The 17,807-nt window shown below is 40.5% G+C and overlaps 1 protein-coding gene across 16 annotated transcripts in view; it reads left to right on the forward strand.

Annotated features, from left to right (window-relative positions):
- The window catches only part of rnf220a (ring finger protein 220a), a 246,789-nt gene extending 228,982 nt beyond the window's left edge, over positions 1-17,807 (forward strand). For 11 of the 16 annotated variants that reach the window (XM_077231216.1, XM_077231188.1, XM_077231206.1 and 8 more), the window contains 7 exons: positions 558-654; positions 764-850; positions 953-1,008; positions 2,341-2,440; positions 11,064-11,172; positions 12,383-12,457; positions 16,297-17,807. In XM_077231216.1, coding sequence (XP_077087331.1) covers positions 558-654; positions 764-850; positions 953-1,008; positions 2,341-2,440; positions 11,064-11,172; positions 12,383-12,457; positions 16,297-16,368 — 596 coding nt within the window. In that variant the 3' untranslated portion in view covers positions 16,369-17,807. Of the gene's footprint in view, positions 1-557; positions 655-763; positions 851-952; positions 1,009-2,340; positions 2,441-11,063; positions 11,173-11,968; positions 12,140-12,382; positions 12,458-16,296 lie in introns of all 16 variants that reach the window. The other 5 variants (XM_077231173.1, XM_077231156.1, XM_077231164.1 and 2 more) reach the window with 1 other exon arrangement.

A 17,807-nucleotide genomic window follows, 5' to 3' on the forward strand; every position in this document is an offset into this window, starting at 1 on the left:
CATCCGTGACATACCCTGTTCTCCAGCGGTGCCCTGACATCCTTCCATCAGCCGCTGAGGGGCCTGGCCCGCTCCAGCCTTTCTCGGCTCAATCAGACTCTGGGTCTCTGCGGGCTGCTCCCACCCTTCAGGCTGCTGCCGATCCAAACTATCCCTAACCAGAACTGAAGGACCCAGTCAGCCGGCAGCAGGAGTTTGTCTGTGCGCTCATCACTGGATTTATAGAAGTGCCACTCAGACTGCACCCCCCAGTCCTCAGGACCCACACCCTGACAGGCACCTGACACAACTCCCATTCAGGCTGTCTCTGATGCCTCCATCTGGGCCCAAAGCACCAGGTTCCTGGGTTGTCTGCTGTAATCTGGTCCTGCTAATAATTAGAACAGGCTTTCTTAATTGGTGTTTTTCTGGCATGACAAAACTGTCCTTGATTGGGTCAGTTACAGATGGAGATGGTTGCTAGTGACTGGAGATGTATTGTAACATAATGAATATGACAGAATTTAAACCTAAATTCCATTTACTGAATACTATTATTCCTCTCCTCCCTCTTTTAGGAACAGGCTTTGCCATGTGTAGCACGAAGGAGAGCCATGACAGCGATGCAGACCTGGATGTAGATGGAGATGACACACTGGAGTACGGCAAAGCCCAGTATCCTTGTTCATTCACAAGGAGACGTCTTGCTCTTCAGTGGTGGTGTAGTGTGCACAGAAACAGTAACTGAAATTAGATGCAGTTCTTCCTTAATTCAAGTTTTCAGGTACACTGAGGCAGACATCATTCCTTGCTCTGGAGAGGACCAGGGAGAGGCTAAAGAACGTGAGGCACTGCGTGGAGCCGTTTTGAAGTATGCTGGCCTTCACTGAGATGATTTCATCACAGACTTTAAAATGACAAATAATAACTGTATGCTTGGCCCTTACAATAAAGTTCTGTTTCTCTTCTGTAGTGGTGGCGTGCCGTCCAATAGAATAACACCTGAGTTTTCCAAATGGGCCAGTGATGGTGAGTTGGCCTGTTTTTATGGTGTACTTTTCTTTTTCTTCACAGTTGGAAAGCCTAGAGATATCAGACAATTTAAAGATTGGCATTTTCAGGTCTGGAAAAGTCAAGAAAATTAATATGATCTTAAAGTGTCTCTTATATATACAGTGTGTGTATGTGTATATATATATATATATATATATATATAAATGTGTATGTGTGTGTGTATATGCTTATGCAGGGTCCGAAATTAACACACGCCAAATGCGGGTAGATTTTCCGTTTGGCGAGTAAATCTCAAAAGGCTATCCGCCACACTGGCGGGTGAATGTTCCAGACATCCAAAGTCTTGCGGAAGTTACGGGAGTCTCCCGCATATTGATAGCGGCTCCCTGATGCCCGCAAATTAGTTCAAATCTCCAGGAATCTAGAGCGAGCGAGAAAGACCGCGCTCATACTGTGATCCAAACCGTGTAGCGCGCGCACTGCAGAGAGGGAGAGACCTTGTGTGTGTGTGTGCCTCAAGAAGCGTGTGTGAACCTTCTTCACACCAAAAATAGACCAACACTAAATATATTTTTTAAACTTAAATAATTAACAAATTAAGATGACAAAAAGAAAACACTGAATCAGTTTGAAGCTTTGAAAAAACGGCTTTTTTTTTCATCAGACTACGTTTTTCGTTCATTCAACTGCTTGTCTAGTTTTTACTTAAAAAAGTAACATGTCTAAATGATGTGGGGTGAGTCTGGGTCTCCGATGGCAATGATGTCCCGGGAATACCGAGATAACGTCTCGCTAGAATGGCCAACTTCGGAAAGCGCCTTTCATTTGCTTGTGGATGTTTGCTTCGCAAGTGATATTGCATTGTACTTGCACTAGGCCTACTGCTATTTTAATACCGCGTAGCATATTTTTCAAGTAACTTCGTCGCCCTTTCTGTCGAAATGGTCCCACACAGTAGCTACTTCTTTTCGCTTGCTTGTATATGCGTGTGTATGTATCAGATTTAGCATTTTAAATATGTTGAGTGTAAATTGTAACGATTTTAGAAAATTACTATTTATGGTATTTTTGATCAAATAAATGGTGAGCATAAGAAACTGCTTTCAAAAACATTTAAAAAACGGTAAGAATATGCATTTTTCTAGTTGTGCTCTAAAATATTTAATCGACTGGAAATTGCTGTGTAAGTTCAGTCTCTATGAATGATTATTTAAAAAATCTTAACTAAAAAAGATGTATAGGAACCTATTTTGTCTATACAATCAAGTTGGATTGATATAGAATTAAATTTTGCTTTTGTTGGCCCTTACTCATTATATATGCTCTGTTTGTCTCTATTTTTTGCAGAAATGCCGTCGACCAGTAATGGTGAGAGCACCAAACAGGAGCCCAGTTCTTCATCTTCGTCCTCCACACCAAGGACCTGTAAAAACAGTGAGATCGAGAAGTGAGTACAAACACACACCTGTCCGCAGTGGCAGTGTGTTTGCTGGTGTATTGGGGTGAGATTAGTTTGTGTAGGGACTGCAAGATCATAAATGATGCATTTAGTGTGCTCATCTCTCTGGAGCATGCTTGATCACAGGGAGTGGTCCAGAGTATTGATCCCAGGCAGCTGAGCCTTGTCTGGCCCTGACTCGCCGCACAGCCAGCGAATGCTAATATCCCCTTAGCCATTTCCATACTTCAAATTTACGCTGCAGGAATTGTGCAATATTTATCTCTTATTGCAAGAAGTGAAAGGAGGTTTTTACATTTATGGAGGGATTTTTTCCACCTAAACTTATTAAATGTGTCAAATTCAAATGTCATATTCTTAAATTAAAGGTGCTCTAATCAATGTCACGCGTTGTTTAGGCCACAACATTTTTTGTCACATACAGCAAACATCTCCTCACTATACGCTATCTGCCTGTCCACTGAACACACTGTAAAAAAACGCAGTCTCTGCAGACACGGCAGGTTCCAAAAATGGCAACAAAAACAAACTGGGCTAACCCGCACCACGAAACATAAAAAACTGTTCCAGCCAATAACCGACAAGAAGGATTTTGGGGTGGGGTTTGGGGGGTTAGTGCGCGGATGAGGATGAGGAAGGGTCTAGCTAGCTTCCGATTGGTTTGACAATACTTCGAACGGTCAACAAGAAGTGATTTCACCCAACAACGCTTAGAGCACCTTTAAGTGAATAATCAAACAACAGAGGAACGCAGAGAAAGATAGATGAACACCTACACTCCACTGAAAGTGAAGATGGAGGAATTTTAGCAGCCAGCCTACATAGATAAATTTGAATAACCTGGCTGAGTGAAAGGCTGGCACCTGTAATTCCCGCATTACTGCATCCTCATCCATATTCCCCGACAACTGCACCCACTAAACTCTCCTCCCTCTTGTACACGGGGGCCCAGCCCCACTGAATGGGTAATTGGGGTCAGAGTGCAGTTCCTCGTAGAAGAGGAGCTTATTGCCACGGTGGTGGTGCGACTGTCCTCTCTCCTGGCTCGATCTCCCCCTGCTGTCTAGAGCGGGTCCAGGGTCAACGCACTAGCCACACTCTACCTTCCCAATAGCACAGCTGTCAGTCCACATGATCTGTGTCTTGTCTCTATCCTTGTTTAATCCCACTATGCAGGATTGTCCAGGACAATGCCAGTTTTAAGTTTGTATTATTGAATTTAACAAAAGTGCTCATGATTTTCAACCAGGGGTATGTTTACCATAGGTTTAACAAAGCAAAATTGAAATTACCCCTATAAAACATTGTAAATGTGTAACTTTTGATCAATTTTGATGAATTGATTAATATATATTTTTTGTTTGTTTGTGTGGTTGACACTTTTAGCAGACTATTTTAGATTTTTATATAATAATTGTGATTTTATTTCAGTAATATTTGTTATTTTGATTTATACAAAGATATTCATTTTTATCATTTTTTTAAATTTCGACAGTTTATTTTATTTTCGGTATTTAATACTATTTTTATTTTGCTTGTATAATGTCTTTATAAGATTTGATTTATTTTTACTTTTTCACACTGTCTTTACTGTTTCTTTATAACCCCCCACCCCAAAAAAAAAAAGAAAAAGGAAAATTCATTGTCCTCTCTATCTGTCTGTTTTCTCCTGAGCCCTCTTCTCTAGGGAGAGACTTCTAGTGTAGCTGAATCAATCTTGTGCGGGCGGCCATCACTGGGCCCCATATTAAATATCAGGGGCGGATAACTGGTGAATAAGCGCAGCAGACCCGACACAATTGATTTTTCTCGTCAGCACATCGTGAGCGCGTTCCTCTCACCCAACTCTAGTCAAGTGTGCATCTACGAATGACTTCATCTGTTGAACAAGCTTGATGTCAGCTCAGTCTGCAATTGAAATCATTTGTTAACCACGTTTTCCACGACCTGCAGTTAAAGGCGTGACTTTGCACACTGTTGCTTGATAGGTTTGACTGAGTGTGTGGAAATGAATGTTAGTGGATGATGTTATGAACACTGTGTGTCTCTGTCCGAGCGTGGGTGTGTGAGTAGGTGGATGAAAATGGACAGAACGGGATTCCTAAGTGGAGTTGCAGGAGCATGACAGCTTAGATTGATTCATTGCTTTCCTCCGTTGAGACTTTTTCTGTTTTGTCCTCCCTCCGCGTATAGCGCAGAGCACTAGGCAGCCGTTTAGACTAGCCGTAGCGTTGTATCGGGAAGCATTAAGTGTTTTAGCCGGCCGGGGTATGAATCACCGCAGCTGTTTGATGTCATAGAAAAGAGCGAGCAATGAGCGCAACCCACCCGCCACCCGTTTTATTAGCTTAGCTCTTAGCTCCAGACGTGACACACACTCGTTTATTTAATATCGCCCGCAATATTTTCCCAGTCTGTGCCCGTCCTTCTCGGCCCTCCGTCTGAATCTATCCATCTCTCCGCGACAGTAGAGCCCTCTCTTCCGAAGAGCACCTCTCCTTTCTCCTTCTGCTGATTTGATCAGGTATCACAGGATGTTACGTGATATTGTCTTATGAAAGGGGCCAGGGAGATAAATCTCAATGATGATGTCATTAATCAAATACTGAGGGGTCATGAAAAGGGGGAGGGAGGTATATTAACTCTTTCCTGGCTGAAACAAATGGCAGTTGTTGTAGCTTTTGAGGTTTTACTTGATATATTGGTAAAGCATTCAAAAAAATGCTTTTATTTTCTTCATGGTGTGCGCCAAATGGATAAAGCATGCAAACTTTCGGGAATGGCTGTGCCATTGTTTCATTTCCAATTTCCTGAAGTGAGGGGTCTTAATGTGAGTGAGCTTTAAAGAGGCCACATAAGGAGCTGAATCATTTCATTCCACTTCCAACCCGAAAACAATCTCAAACCCCACTGTTTGTAAAACACATGCATTTCAATCTGCAATGAAAATGAGACTTGTCCCCTTTAGTTACAGTGATTCATTGTGGATGGTGTGTGTGTGTGTGTGTGTGTGTTTGAGTAAGAGGGTAAGCTTGTTGCTGTGTTGTGAGTTGCGTAAATTGTATACATACGTATGTGTATTTGTTAGGCAGAGGGGGCTGATGAATTCTCTGAGCTCTCCTGTGCCCAGATGGGTAATGATCTCTGGGTACAGGGGTCGCCTCTTGTCTCCGCTCATTCCTTACATGATAAATGAGGGCTCCTATACCACCCGTGTGATCGCAGCCACAGTTCATGCTCAACTTGAAGCAATGGAGCAGATTTCTGTGTACCTCCACAATAATCTAATTTTTTACAAATTCATTAATGATGACTTAGTTATTTTGTTCTTCAATCCCTTTTCCCATTAGTCACATTTTTACCGTAGTATCAGCAATATCTCCAAACAAGAAACACATTTTAGTTTTAAGAAACACTAAAAGAACAATTTGTATATATTTGTGTGTCTGTGTGTATTTGTAAAAGTAATTTGTCATTAATATTTAACATTTTCTACAAGTTTAATATTTTTAAGTTTTTTTTTAAATCAGAAGCTGTTATGCTCAATCAGCCTCTTTATTTAAAGTATACACTGACCCTTACTATCAGATTGATTGTCAGCCAAGTGAATTTTTTAAAGATCTGTCTGTACTATCTCATGTGTTCTCGTGTCAGGCCATGTAAACCTATATATTAGACCGCCTTCTACAGTTAGGCTCAGCTCTGATAGAGACAGATGGTTACGGCGCAGGATAATGAAATAAAAAATAGCCTCACACTCAGTGCCGGGCCGTAATGGCAGTGTGAGATAGCAGCACAGGCTACTTCCTGTTTAAAACTTGTGCATTTGTTGTTTACAAATTAAAAATATACCTTTACAGAGAGTGATGCCTGTATAAAGTATTAGACTATTCCATCATTGGCTTTAACATCCACATTGATTTTTAATATAATGGGTGTACCATTATAGACCACAGCATTATTAGTTTGGATGTCAGTCCTCATTGTGGTTTCCTTAGTAACTTAAATTCATAATTGAAAAGACATTATTCCTTCCCTAGGTGACGTCATTGGTATTATTTAGCCAGCACATTACTGCAGAGCAGAGACGAGGCCTGTGTTTAATGTCTTTAAAACTTTCTCCAACACATTCAATAGGACCTTGATGATTTTCTGTTCTGAACTCAACCAGCCACCCCTCTCCAGGTTTTACACCTGCTTTCGTATTAAAACACAGCCCGGCTCTCTCCCCCAAACGATCTCTCCATCCATATAAAGACAGTGTAAAACCTTCTTTTATTACCAGATGGAATTAAATAACTTTTAGAATGTGGTTTTCTATAAAGCACCACACAATGAATATTCATGCTGCAACGGGCTGGGCATTACTTGGGGTAAACGTTTTTTTTTTTTGGGCTGGTGACGGCATACAGGCAAGTGAACCACAGCGATTTATGAAGCTGTTAAAGAAAAACAGCAGGCAGGGAGCATGGTACACCTACTCTCCTGTCTGCTTTATAAGCATGCACGCTAATCAAGACTAAATGCTTTTTTACAAGCTGGCCACTAATAAGAAGAGATTTTAAAGCTTTATAGTCCCTGTGCGGATTGTAGGCTGTGGGGAATTGACCGTCCGGACAGCTCGCTCTCCTTATTCAAGGTCGTTGTCTTGTTGGGGCTTTTTTGAGAGAGACCTAGATGAGGTTTAGGGTGACCTTGAGAAGATGCTTGGACTTCATAGTTTTGTTAACATCTTCCTTAATAAAATAAAAATACACCCTATTCATCTTCATCTAATTTCTAAATGCATGTTATTGGTCTTATTGTGATATTCATCCAAGCATGTGTCATAATTTGTAACATTTGTCTTGACCTCATAATTCTTAATCAAAATGTCATAACTGGACATGCTGGACTTTTCCAGTCATTCAGTGTGCCTGAATCCTGCCCTTATCTTGCGAGTGACTACAACCTTTGCCCCCATCCAATCAACAACTGATGAATTGAACCAAGTCCCCGCTCCAGATTTTTTTGTTTTGTGATAATCTGCTTTATTCAGAAGTATGTCACAATGCAGATTAAAAAAAAATATGTCGCTGCTTCAGTCATCTCTGCTAAAATAAATGGGATGCGTTTGATTCCTGTATGGCTGAATTTAAAGGGGACCTATTATGCCCTTTTTGAAGATGTAAAAATAAGTCTCAGGTGTCCCCAGAATGTGTCTGTGAATTTACAACTCATAATACCCCTCAGATTATTTGTTATACCATGTTGTAAATGCCCAATTTTGAGTGGAAGCAAAAACATTCTGTGCTGCTTCCCGCCCCCTATCCAGAATAGTTATGTGCAATTACAGCTTGTGCCTTGGATACTCTGCCAAAAACAAACAAAACATCCGTTTGTTTTTGATTATCATCTCTATGCGTTTTAAAGGGTTAGTTCACCCAAAAATGAAACACCCTCATGTTGTTCCAACCCCATAAGACTTTCGTTCATCTTCTGAACACTAAGTTATTTTTGATGAAATCTGAGATTTGTCTCACTCCTTCATAGGCTGCTTGGTAATTGCACCAGTAAAAGACATCGTTAAAATAGTCCAAGTGACTACTGTGGCTCAATCTCAAGTTTATCAAGCAACAAGTATTTTTTGTGCGCAAAAAAAACGACTTTATTCAACTATTCATTTTCTTCCGTGTGGGCCTCTGATGTGAGTTCACGAGAGCGCCACGATGCATGCGCGAGAACTGAGATGATGACGCAGATGTCTTCGCTCAGTTCCCTGGGACACAGCACTTCACCACACCGGAAGCGCTACACTTTCTGTTTACAAGTTTCTCTCATCTTCTCAGTTCTCGCGCATGCGTCGTGGTGCTCTCGTGAACTCACGTCAGAGGCCCACACGGAAGAAAATTAATAGTTAAATAAAGTTATGATTTTTTAAACACAAAAGTATTCTCGTCGCTTGGTAAACTTAAGGTTGAGCCACTGTAGTCACTTGGACTATTTTAACGATGTCTTTACTAACTTTCTGGGCCGGCAGATGCAATTACCAGGCAGCCTATGAGACAGCTCTCAGATTTCATCAAAAATATCTTAATTTGTGTTCCCGAAGATGAACGAAAGTCTTGCGGGGTCGGACCAACACGAGGGTGTTTTATTTTTGGGTGAACTAACCCTTTTAAGTCATATCAATTTAAACTTTTGATATATGAGCGCTAGAGCCCGACCGATTTATCGGCCGATATTAGGCATTTTTATAACTATCGGTATCCGCATTTATAATGGCCGATAAATTAATATTAAAAAAATGTGGCGTGCGGTGATTCATGTAAAGGTGGCACTGCCAATAAAGCACCTAAAAGCTTTCACAATGAACTGGCAAAAGCAATGATATGAATACATCAAATATAGCAAGGAGACATTTTAATTGTTTATTAATAACAAGTGTTTTCAGTCATTGTGGGCTGCAAAGATGAAGTTGAGGATGCGGACTCGCGATCTTTGAACGCGCCAGAGAGAAATGTACATTTCAGAATGATTAGTTCTACATAAGCAGAGAGCAGTTTGTCTTTCGTTTTGATTTGTTCTGTTTAAAAGTAGACATTTCAATAGATATATTTCTCAGATCTATACGCTGAGTTTCGGTTCATTTATGAGACGAGTTGCAGTTCACTTGCCGGCGCCTCCGTTTCGAGATTATCTATTGTCTGCTATATTTACTTCTTATTTATTAAATCCAGGCATTTGGTTGATGAAACATTGATTAAAATTAAGATATAATTAATACAAAACGAAATTGACTTTAATGAAAGGCTTTGTGCTTTCTGTTCGAGGTCTATGTGAAAGTTTTAAAGCACTTAAGTGCCGCTTGCGGAGCTTGTAACGTCCATTTTTTCCTCATAAATCCGACCACGAAAAATGAAATAAAATGAATATTATATGTTCTGTTGAGAGCCAACCCTTCTTCATCCAGTGGGTAGTAGACTTACTTTTGATTTGCGCAGTGTAATTCACTGAATTGATTTGTGACTATTGCAAGCGCGCAACTGAGAAGTCCTGATTATATTGTCTGCTATATTTACTTCTTATTTATTAAATCCAGGCAATTGATTGATTAAACATTGATTAAAATGCGTGGCGCGAGCGACAAATCTCCGACAGTAAACGGATGGCCCATTCTACTCTGTAACGGGTGGTTTTCCGCGTCTCGGGTAAACAGCTGTTGCGACTCACGCGAGCAATAACGGCCTGTAGACACATGGCCCACACAGTGTTAAAGCTCATTCTGCCTATAACGCTACGTTATAACATCAAGCAATATTTCAATAATTTATATAATTATAACACTTTATATAGGGCCATTTTGCATTAAGAGTAGCCTAGTTTCACGTTTAGTTGGTACATTTTACTTACTAATTTAAAATAGTATAAAAGTCTATACAATTTGTGATTAAAAACGTTTTCATTATGATATTATAAATTTTACTTTAGTAAAAAGATCTGAGTTCTTCCTCCACTGGTAGAGATTAGAGGAATTAGTACTAAAAATAGAAGATAATGTCAGTGACACTTTTGATGTATTTATTGATACAAGTTGTTTTATATAATGTGACTAAATTAAAAGACAAAGTCGTTAGTGAAGATTATGCAACAGTATTTAGAATATAATATAACATGCAATGCAAACTAGTTTGGTTACAGCTCAAATGTATCATTCTCATTCTATCATTCCCCCCGCCTCCATTACATATCTTTGTCACACAAGTGTTTGATCACAACATTTGAGTGATCATTGCAAAACGTTTATGTATATATTCTGTTTAAATACTGTGTATTCTATATACAGTATCACTACCCATCAAAAGTTTGTACGCACCAATAGTGCGTGCGTGCGTTGTGTGTGTGTGTCCTGAGCATGTACTCAGTGTGGAGTCACACAGGCATGTAATAAATGAAGTTATTGGAAAAGGCAGTCGAACGGCAGGCACTAATCGGGGGGATTGTGCCTAGGAGAACGCTGGCGCAACGTTAAATCAATACTGTAGATCAGTGCTCCATCTGGCTGGAAAATGAGCGGATCACCATAAACATCTCGCCTAGCGCCTTGCCGCACAATCAATGGTTGCCATATTGATTTAGTTATTGCAAGTTCATATGCTGTGGACAGTGTTAAATATACATTCAGCAGCAGAGAAGCATTTGTCTGAGGGATGTTTAGTGAGGGCTTGAGTGGTGAGAAGTTGGAGGAACCGGTGCGAGTGTGACCTCAGAAGACGCCCAGTTCCCTGGTTAATGAGATTTGAAATTGAAATAGTACAATAAAGTAAAAACATATTATTTCATTTTGACATCATGGTTCTTCTATAACATTGATGAATACCTTGTTTAAAGTTGGGACATCTGTTTTTAATTTCGCATTAGTGTTTTTAGGAGTTGGCAGTCAGGTTTGTCTTAACTGAAGCCGTGTGGCAGCTTTGCAAATGTAAATTGCAAATTTGCATGACTGCACAACTTTTTAAATGTAATTAGCATTCCACAGTTCTCAGTTTTATGTATGGGCCAAACTGGTTTGTAGTGCTCTGATTGAACCTCAACTTTCATTTGTTTTTGTTTTTGTTTTTTTAACCTTCAGGATCACAGAGGACTCTACAGCGACCACACTGGAGGCACTAAAGGCCCGCATACGAGAACTGGAGAAGCAAATCCTCAGAGGAGACCGATACAAGTGTCTCATATGCATGGTGAGAATTCTTGCTTGCCAATATTGTGCGTGTCCATGTGGTTGTGTTTGGTTATAACCGCATCCTAATAACATGCCATGGAGATATAATTTAACACCCGCAATCATGCACCCAGCTGGCTGAAGCTTTGTGATGGTTTGCCTCCTTCAGCTTCAATCTAACATGGCCTGGAAAATTAACCCATACAATTAGGTCATCCTGTTGGATATCTATGCTAAACCTTTTCAGCTTTATTTATACAGGTGCTTCTGACTAATCAGACATGCCTCTGTATGTCTGGAGGTTGATTCGATCCATCCTGAATTTTCAGTTTCATTAAAATTAAATAAAACATCCTGAAAGTCACCCAGATATACAGATTAATCACTTGTGGCCTTTGTAGAGAACATTGTCCTAAATAAAGATGCTTGTAAATGTTTTGATAATTTAATTAAAACAATTCTAGACATGTTTCTGTTTGCTTCTGTCTCATGTGCAGTCTGTGGATTTTAGCTTTTCCCAGTGGTGGTCTACTGCCACCTGCTGGTTATTGGAAATAGAGCAGCTCAAATAAATGAATTCTCAGTAAATTAACTGTTAACATCTGTTTTAGACAGTTGCCACCTACCTAGCATGATATCCAAACTGAATACTCGTGCAAAAATACAACAGAACTCCCAACCATCCCTTTTATCCTTGCTCAGTGTTGCGCGAGAGCTTCTGTTGATAGCTACACCCGTTGGTCTGATGTGTGTGTCTGTTCCTGCCGTGGCGGCCACATTCTTTTTCTCAGTACCGCTCTTGAATATCCCTGCAGCGGAAGCCACCCCAAACAGGGGCTGACGGCAAGAATCAGGCGGCCAAGAGGCACGGGAGTGCAGAGGCCCTGCAGCTCGGCGTGTACTGTTTGTACAGAGGCTACGTAACGGGCTGCAGCACTGCCACTGCGGACAGCAGTGGGATTAAGAAGCTGCTCCCACTCCGGAGGGTAAGGCTCTCTGTGCTCCCATTGGCCTAACCCCGCCTGACCCCTGCACTGCCCCACATGCTCTCTCACTGCCACCTGCCTGCCTCTGTTGGCTGCTCTTTGCTGTGCTGGTGCTGTCTATTGATGTCTGTTGTTGTAAATGTGGTGGGCTGTAGATGTGAATTATTTTCAATTGACCTGTTTGAATTAACCATTTGTCTTTTTTGTCTCGTGTCTCTCTCTGTCTGTCTGTCTTTACCTCAGGACTCCTATACAATGCCACTCACCTCCATCCAGTGTTGGCATGTGCACTGTGAAGAATGCTGGCTAAGGACTCTGGTAAGAATGACACATTTGCTCATCAGTAGTTCCATAATGAATCGTCCCCCTGCAAGACATTTTGCAAATATAGGCAGAATGTTAGAAACCTGTTGTTCGTTAAATTCTACGTTGCTTCCTTATACTTAAGTTTTTGTTTTTAAACATTTGGGCTCATTTGATTATGCTGTCCGTTAACAATCAAGATTTACAAATGAAAAATTAGGTTTATAAATAGCAACAATAAAAGTAGCATAGTGGGTGATAAAAGTGATAAAGTAAATATATATTTATAGTAAGTAGAATGTTTTCTCACACAGTATTAATAAGTTTTATAAATAAATATATTATAAATTAAATTTTTGTAAGTGGTTCCATGAAAATAAGTAAAGTCAGTATAAATTGTTCTTTTTATGTTTTCCAACTATTGCTCAAATAATTGGTAAAAAGAAGATATGCTAATACTAAGTGATTTGATATTGTCTTTAAAGAAATGCATGCTGAAGCTGAATCATGCATATTTTTCTCACACATTATAAAGAGTTTATTTGTGTACATGAATATATGTAGCTTTTTATTTTTGGAATGGGTCCCTCACATGGGGTTAATCATATATGAAGGGACCTTGGTTTGAAAACCCCTGCATTAAAAAACGTATATTACATGACACATCACAAGCTCTTCCTTAGATTACTTGAAGTCATGTCTATGTACATTTTTCACACTGATGTGTAAAATAGAATAGGGGTAGTGCAGTTGTGGCTGGTGTAAATTATGAAATGCGGATACTTCAGGTACATATTAAATTTCAGTTCTATGCACCACAGAGTGCCCAAACCTTCTCATACAGTGAGTCTCTCGTAGTTAATGTGTTTAATGGAGTAGGTTATTTTGATAATGCTGTGGTATTTGGCTATAGTGTTGGTTGAAGAGTTCATCTCGACCAGACCTGTGAGATTCCTCATGTAGCGCTCCAGGTTTTTAAATCCTTTATGTCGGTGTTGGTGTTCTTTTTGCCTCTTATCCTCAGAATTGCGATTGCCTCTACTTGTCCGATTGTAATCCCAACACTTATACTCACGGGCTCTTCCTCTTCTCTCTAAGCTGTTTTAGCCGGTCTTCCTCTGGGAGCCCACTCTCATTAGCCGCTAACACATTCTGTCACCACACGGAAACAATTAATAAGGAAATGTTTCCCAGCCTCAGCCGTTTTCCAATATGCTATATATTAAATCAGCTCCTTCCATCTCCGCTTATCACAAGGCCTTCTGTGCACGGCTCGCTGGCAAGAAGGAACAGAGACGTGTGTGCGCACCAGCCTGTGCTGCCACAGCGGATTGTTAGTGATGCAGGCATTAAAATTGTTGCCTAAAGACAGCAATAAAAGTAGCACGGCGGGGCTCCTTGCGTCTTGATCAAAGTAAATGCGTGTAATTTGGTTAGCGTCAGCCTTGTTTTATGAATCTAATGGAGCGCAGCAGCCACCCGCCACTGATGCGAGGAGCCCACATTTAGACTGTGACCTGCCCACGCTCATTAAAACTAGGTAAACTCCTGCTTCCCAGAACAAAGAAACCAAATCTCAGGTCCCCTTTGTGTCTGGGGGATCGTTGGTATGGAGGGAAGCACACTGGAGCTTTTTCTGGTACACTGTTTCAGGTTTTACTTCTCACTTAAAAAAAAATAAAAAAAATTGAGTAAATGAACATGACTCAGTCTATGTAGGGAGTCAGAAGGAGAATCCAACTTTAGTATCACGCCGGCCACATCAATATCGCATGGTCAGACCATGATGTTGAATTTGAAACTGTTATGATTATTTGCACATTTGCCGTGTAATGGTAGAGCCCATTGTTACAGCATAACAAACCAGGTAGTGTTGCTGGATTTCTTTCATTCTGTGCAGTCAGGATCAACGGACCGGGTTCTGGTGTCCTAGACATAAACCAATTCATATGGAGCCACAAATCCTCTTTACAGTTAGATGTGAAGGCACACTGCAGGGTTCAATCTCTGGCACCTTTACTGCTCCGAGATTCCTCAGTTTGCTTATCTAGGGCAAAAAGTCACTTTCATGTATGTTAAACCCCCCCTAAATGTGTCAGTTGCTATATTAGCGAGAACAGTGCGCTTCATGTGTACGAGGAGGAGAAATATGCCATCAGTGGCACATGTGCGAGAAGGTTACATGAGGACATGATCGCCAATAGTTGCAAGATTCCTTACAGTAACGTCACTGTCTGAACTTCACCAGACTGTTGGGTTCGGTTCTAGAGGTTGCACACGACAAACGTGAGGATTTTATATCTCTCATGCCTTGCGGTTTAGGTCTCCATCAAGTTTTGTGGTATTTTATGAAGCCGAGTAAGTATATAGTTTGCTGACTTTAAGAGCAGATCCTGTGATGTTCAGTCGGTCCTGTTCAGCGTGTGTGTGTGTGTGTGTGTGTGGTGCAGACAGCAAGACCACACAGCTCAACCTTCCTCCTCCTCTACCTCTCCCTGCTGTTCTCCTGCTTTTATGATGCAGGCTTTATGTCTACTGGCTGAACATCAGACTTGTAGTGGGAAAGGCGCATGCTTGTCGAACAGGGTGGGCTGCCCATGTAAGGCCCAAAAACGAATTTTACGTCCACATACATACACTATTAAAGTACTCTACAGCATCGGTTTCCAACAGGGGGGTCTCGGCCCACAAGGGGGCCTCAGCGAGCTCTTTGGGGGTTACGTCATATTTTGAAAAGTGTTTAACAGTGAGCATTGAAGCAGCAGTCCGTAACTATTTTGTTCAAAATTTACTAAATTTATATAATGACCGAGTACATCATGAATCCATTTTCCAAACCGTGTTTTTGTCTTATCCTGAGTCACTATGGTACACCTATAATAAGTGTTTATATTGTGACTATTTTACGTTGGTTCGGCTCGTACCGCTGCGGTGTTGCCCAGTGCCTGCGTGACTCGTCATAGACATAAACGGAGAGAAGTAGCTCCGGCTACAATGTTCTCCGCAAGACAATTATTCTGTTAATAAACGCATGTTTATTAATCACTAGAGTGCCAAATGTTACAGACTGCAGCTTTAAGGAGAACAATCATATTACATTAACTTATTTTATTCACGATCCCCTGGCTGATAAAAAAAATGGGTTTTGAACCATGACAGCCCTTAAAACCAAATACAGGCCCAGACTGACCCTTGAGGATGATATTCGTCTTGCCCTGTCTAAGATTTCTCCACGCATTGACCAAATTACTCACTGCCAGCTGCAATCCTCACACTGATTGATAAGGCCTCACAAATAACATGCAAGTATTGAGGTCCCAGACAGCAGTCATTATTAAATTAAGCAGCCTATATTAAATCTTTTATTTCCTACACACCAGTTAGAATACTGATATTTTTGTTATTGCATTTCAAATAGGGCCAAATAATAGGCTACTCCTAGGCTTACGATTTTAAATTTCAAATGGCCTACTGATTTTTTTGTTATAGTATTTTCAATATTATACGCTATTATTTGTGCATAAACGTATCTGGTTATAGTAATAAACATACTGTTTGTTTAAAAACATTTAGTCATCCTTGCTGCAAGCTTACAAGAGCGACAATATCATTAAATGTGAAGGGGGGCCCTAAAATATTTTCTTGGGAAAAAAAATAAAGAGGGTTTGGTACTTGAGCACCAAATCAGTGTATCTGCACAGACCCAACACTTTATGAACGGTAGTGTAGACTAAGAGGAAAATTCTTGTACACAAAAGGTGCCTTTGATAGCATAGCAGTTTGCATTTTCAAATGGAAATGACCCCCTTCTCACTCTGTTTTTTTTCTTCTTGTCTGTCTTTCTCTTCTTATAGGGAAACAAGAAACTCTGCCCACAATGCAACACCATCACATCACCAGGGGACCTCAGACGTGTCTATTTGTGAACAAAAAGGCTGGAATTCTTTTTGTTTTGTTTTACTTTTGTTTCCATTTGCGCTAGTGTTTTTGGTTTCCCCACCGCCTTCGGGAGTGGAGTATCCTCCGGCCTCCTGACCATGTGAGGCACGAGCACAGACTCGCACTGACTTCAAATGTGGAAGGACTTAACAAGCATAGGACTAATGAGGAATTCATAGACTCAGTCCTCCTCTACAATTGCTTGTGTAAAGAGCCCCACCCGCTTCCCTCTTGTGTTGGTCCATGGTCCACCCTCTCCAAAGTCAGCTTAGTTCCTTGATGAGGAACTTGTTCTTCTCAGATGATGGAAAGAGTACTAATTCTGTCCCTTCACCTGCACTGCTGCTGCTGCTCTTAGTCTCCCACTTTCGCACTCTGTGGCAACTTCTTCACCAAGACCGTTGACGTCAACCATTCTGACGATAAGAGGAGGAGACTTTATCGGACCACCCGAGGCTCTCCAGAACCCCTCAATCTTGATTCTCCATTGTGTTCTCATTCACCCCAAATCATTACTACTTATGTGGTGTTCTAGTCATGTCAACCAAATTCGATGAATCAGTGCAAGCACATGTATAATAGTCTCTGTATGTTTACAGTGTTGTGAGTAAATGACATAGAGAACAAAACACACTTGTATACACGTGCACACACGGACACACATGCACATACAGAAATATATATTGAATAAAAGTCCAGTTTTAGTTGGGGGTGGTTTGGGTCGGGAGGGAGGGCATATGTTTCAATCTTGGTGAATTAAAAAAAAAGAAAAGAAAACCCTCTGTATTTTTAAAGCAGATGTTGTTGTCTTGAAGTTGAAGTTGTATTTCATTGTACAGGAAGACATTTAAGTAATAATAAACTACTCAAACTAGGACTTAAAAGATTTAGGTGTACATTTTTCATTGAAATATACAGTAAAAACTAGATTTAATCCTGAAACAAGGGAAAGTATCTTCCTTTTTCTTAAGAAATGGAAAGATTTGCTTTTATTCCCCCTCATTTTTCTGTCTGTTACAAACAATTGGAATTATTGCTTATTCCGTTGAACATGCAGTATTAAGAGACCCCCTGACCAGTTATCATATCAGTTTCTTCCCTCGGAAAGGGATCTTTATAAAAAAATAAAACGTCTAAGGGTGCTCTCATATACAAGTTCTGTTCAAATATCCTCTCTGAAACATCAAGGACATGGTAAACATTTTATTTTATTTTCTCAAAGAATGAACTGGAAGAGTCCAGACTCGTTTCCCTGACTGGCTGACTGACTGACTGACTGCTCACATTTTCCCTAGGAGTGAGACAGTGTGCTTTATATTTGTACATCTATGTATTCTGTGATTTCTGTATTGATGTAAGCGCAAAAAAAAAGGAAGAAGTGAAAGGTCATTGCTGATCCCAACACCACAATAAACAGTCAAATGTT

The sequence above is a fragment of the Siphateles boraxobius genome, unplaced genomic scaffold, assembly GCF_051911475.1.
Source record: "Siphateles boraxobius isolate OS27281-9 unplaced genomic scaffold, OSU_SipBor_1 1, whole genome shotgun sequence".
Classification (NCBI taxonomy): Eukaryota; Metazoa; Chordata; class Actinopteri; order Cypriniformes; family Leuciscidae; genus Siphateles; species Siphateles boraxobius.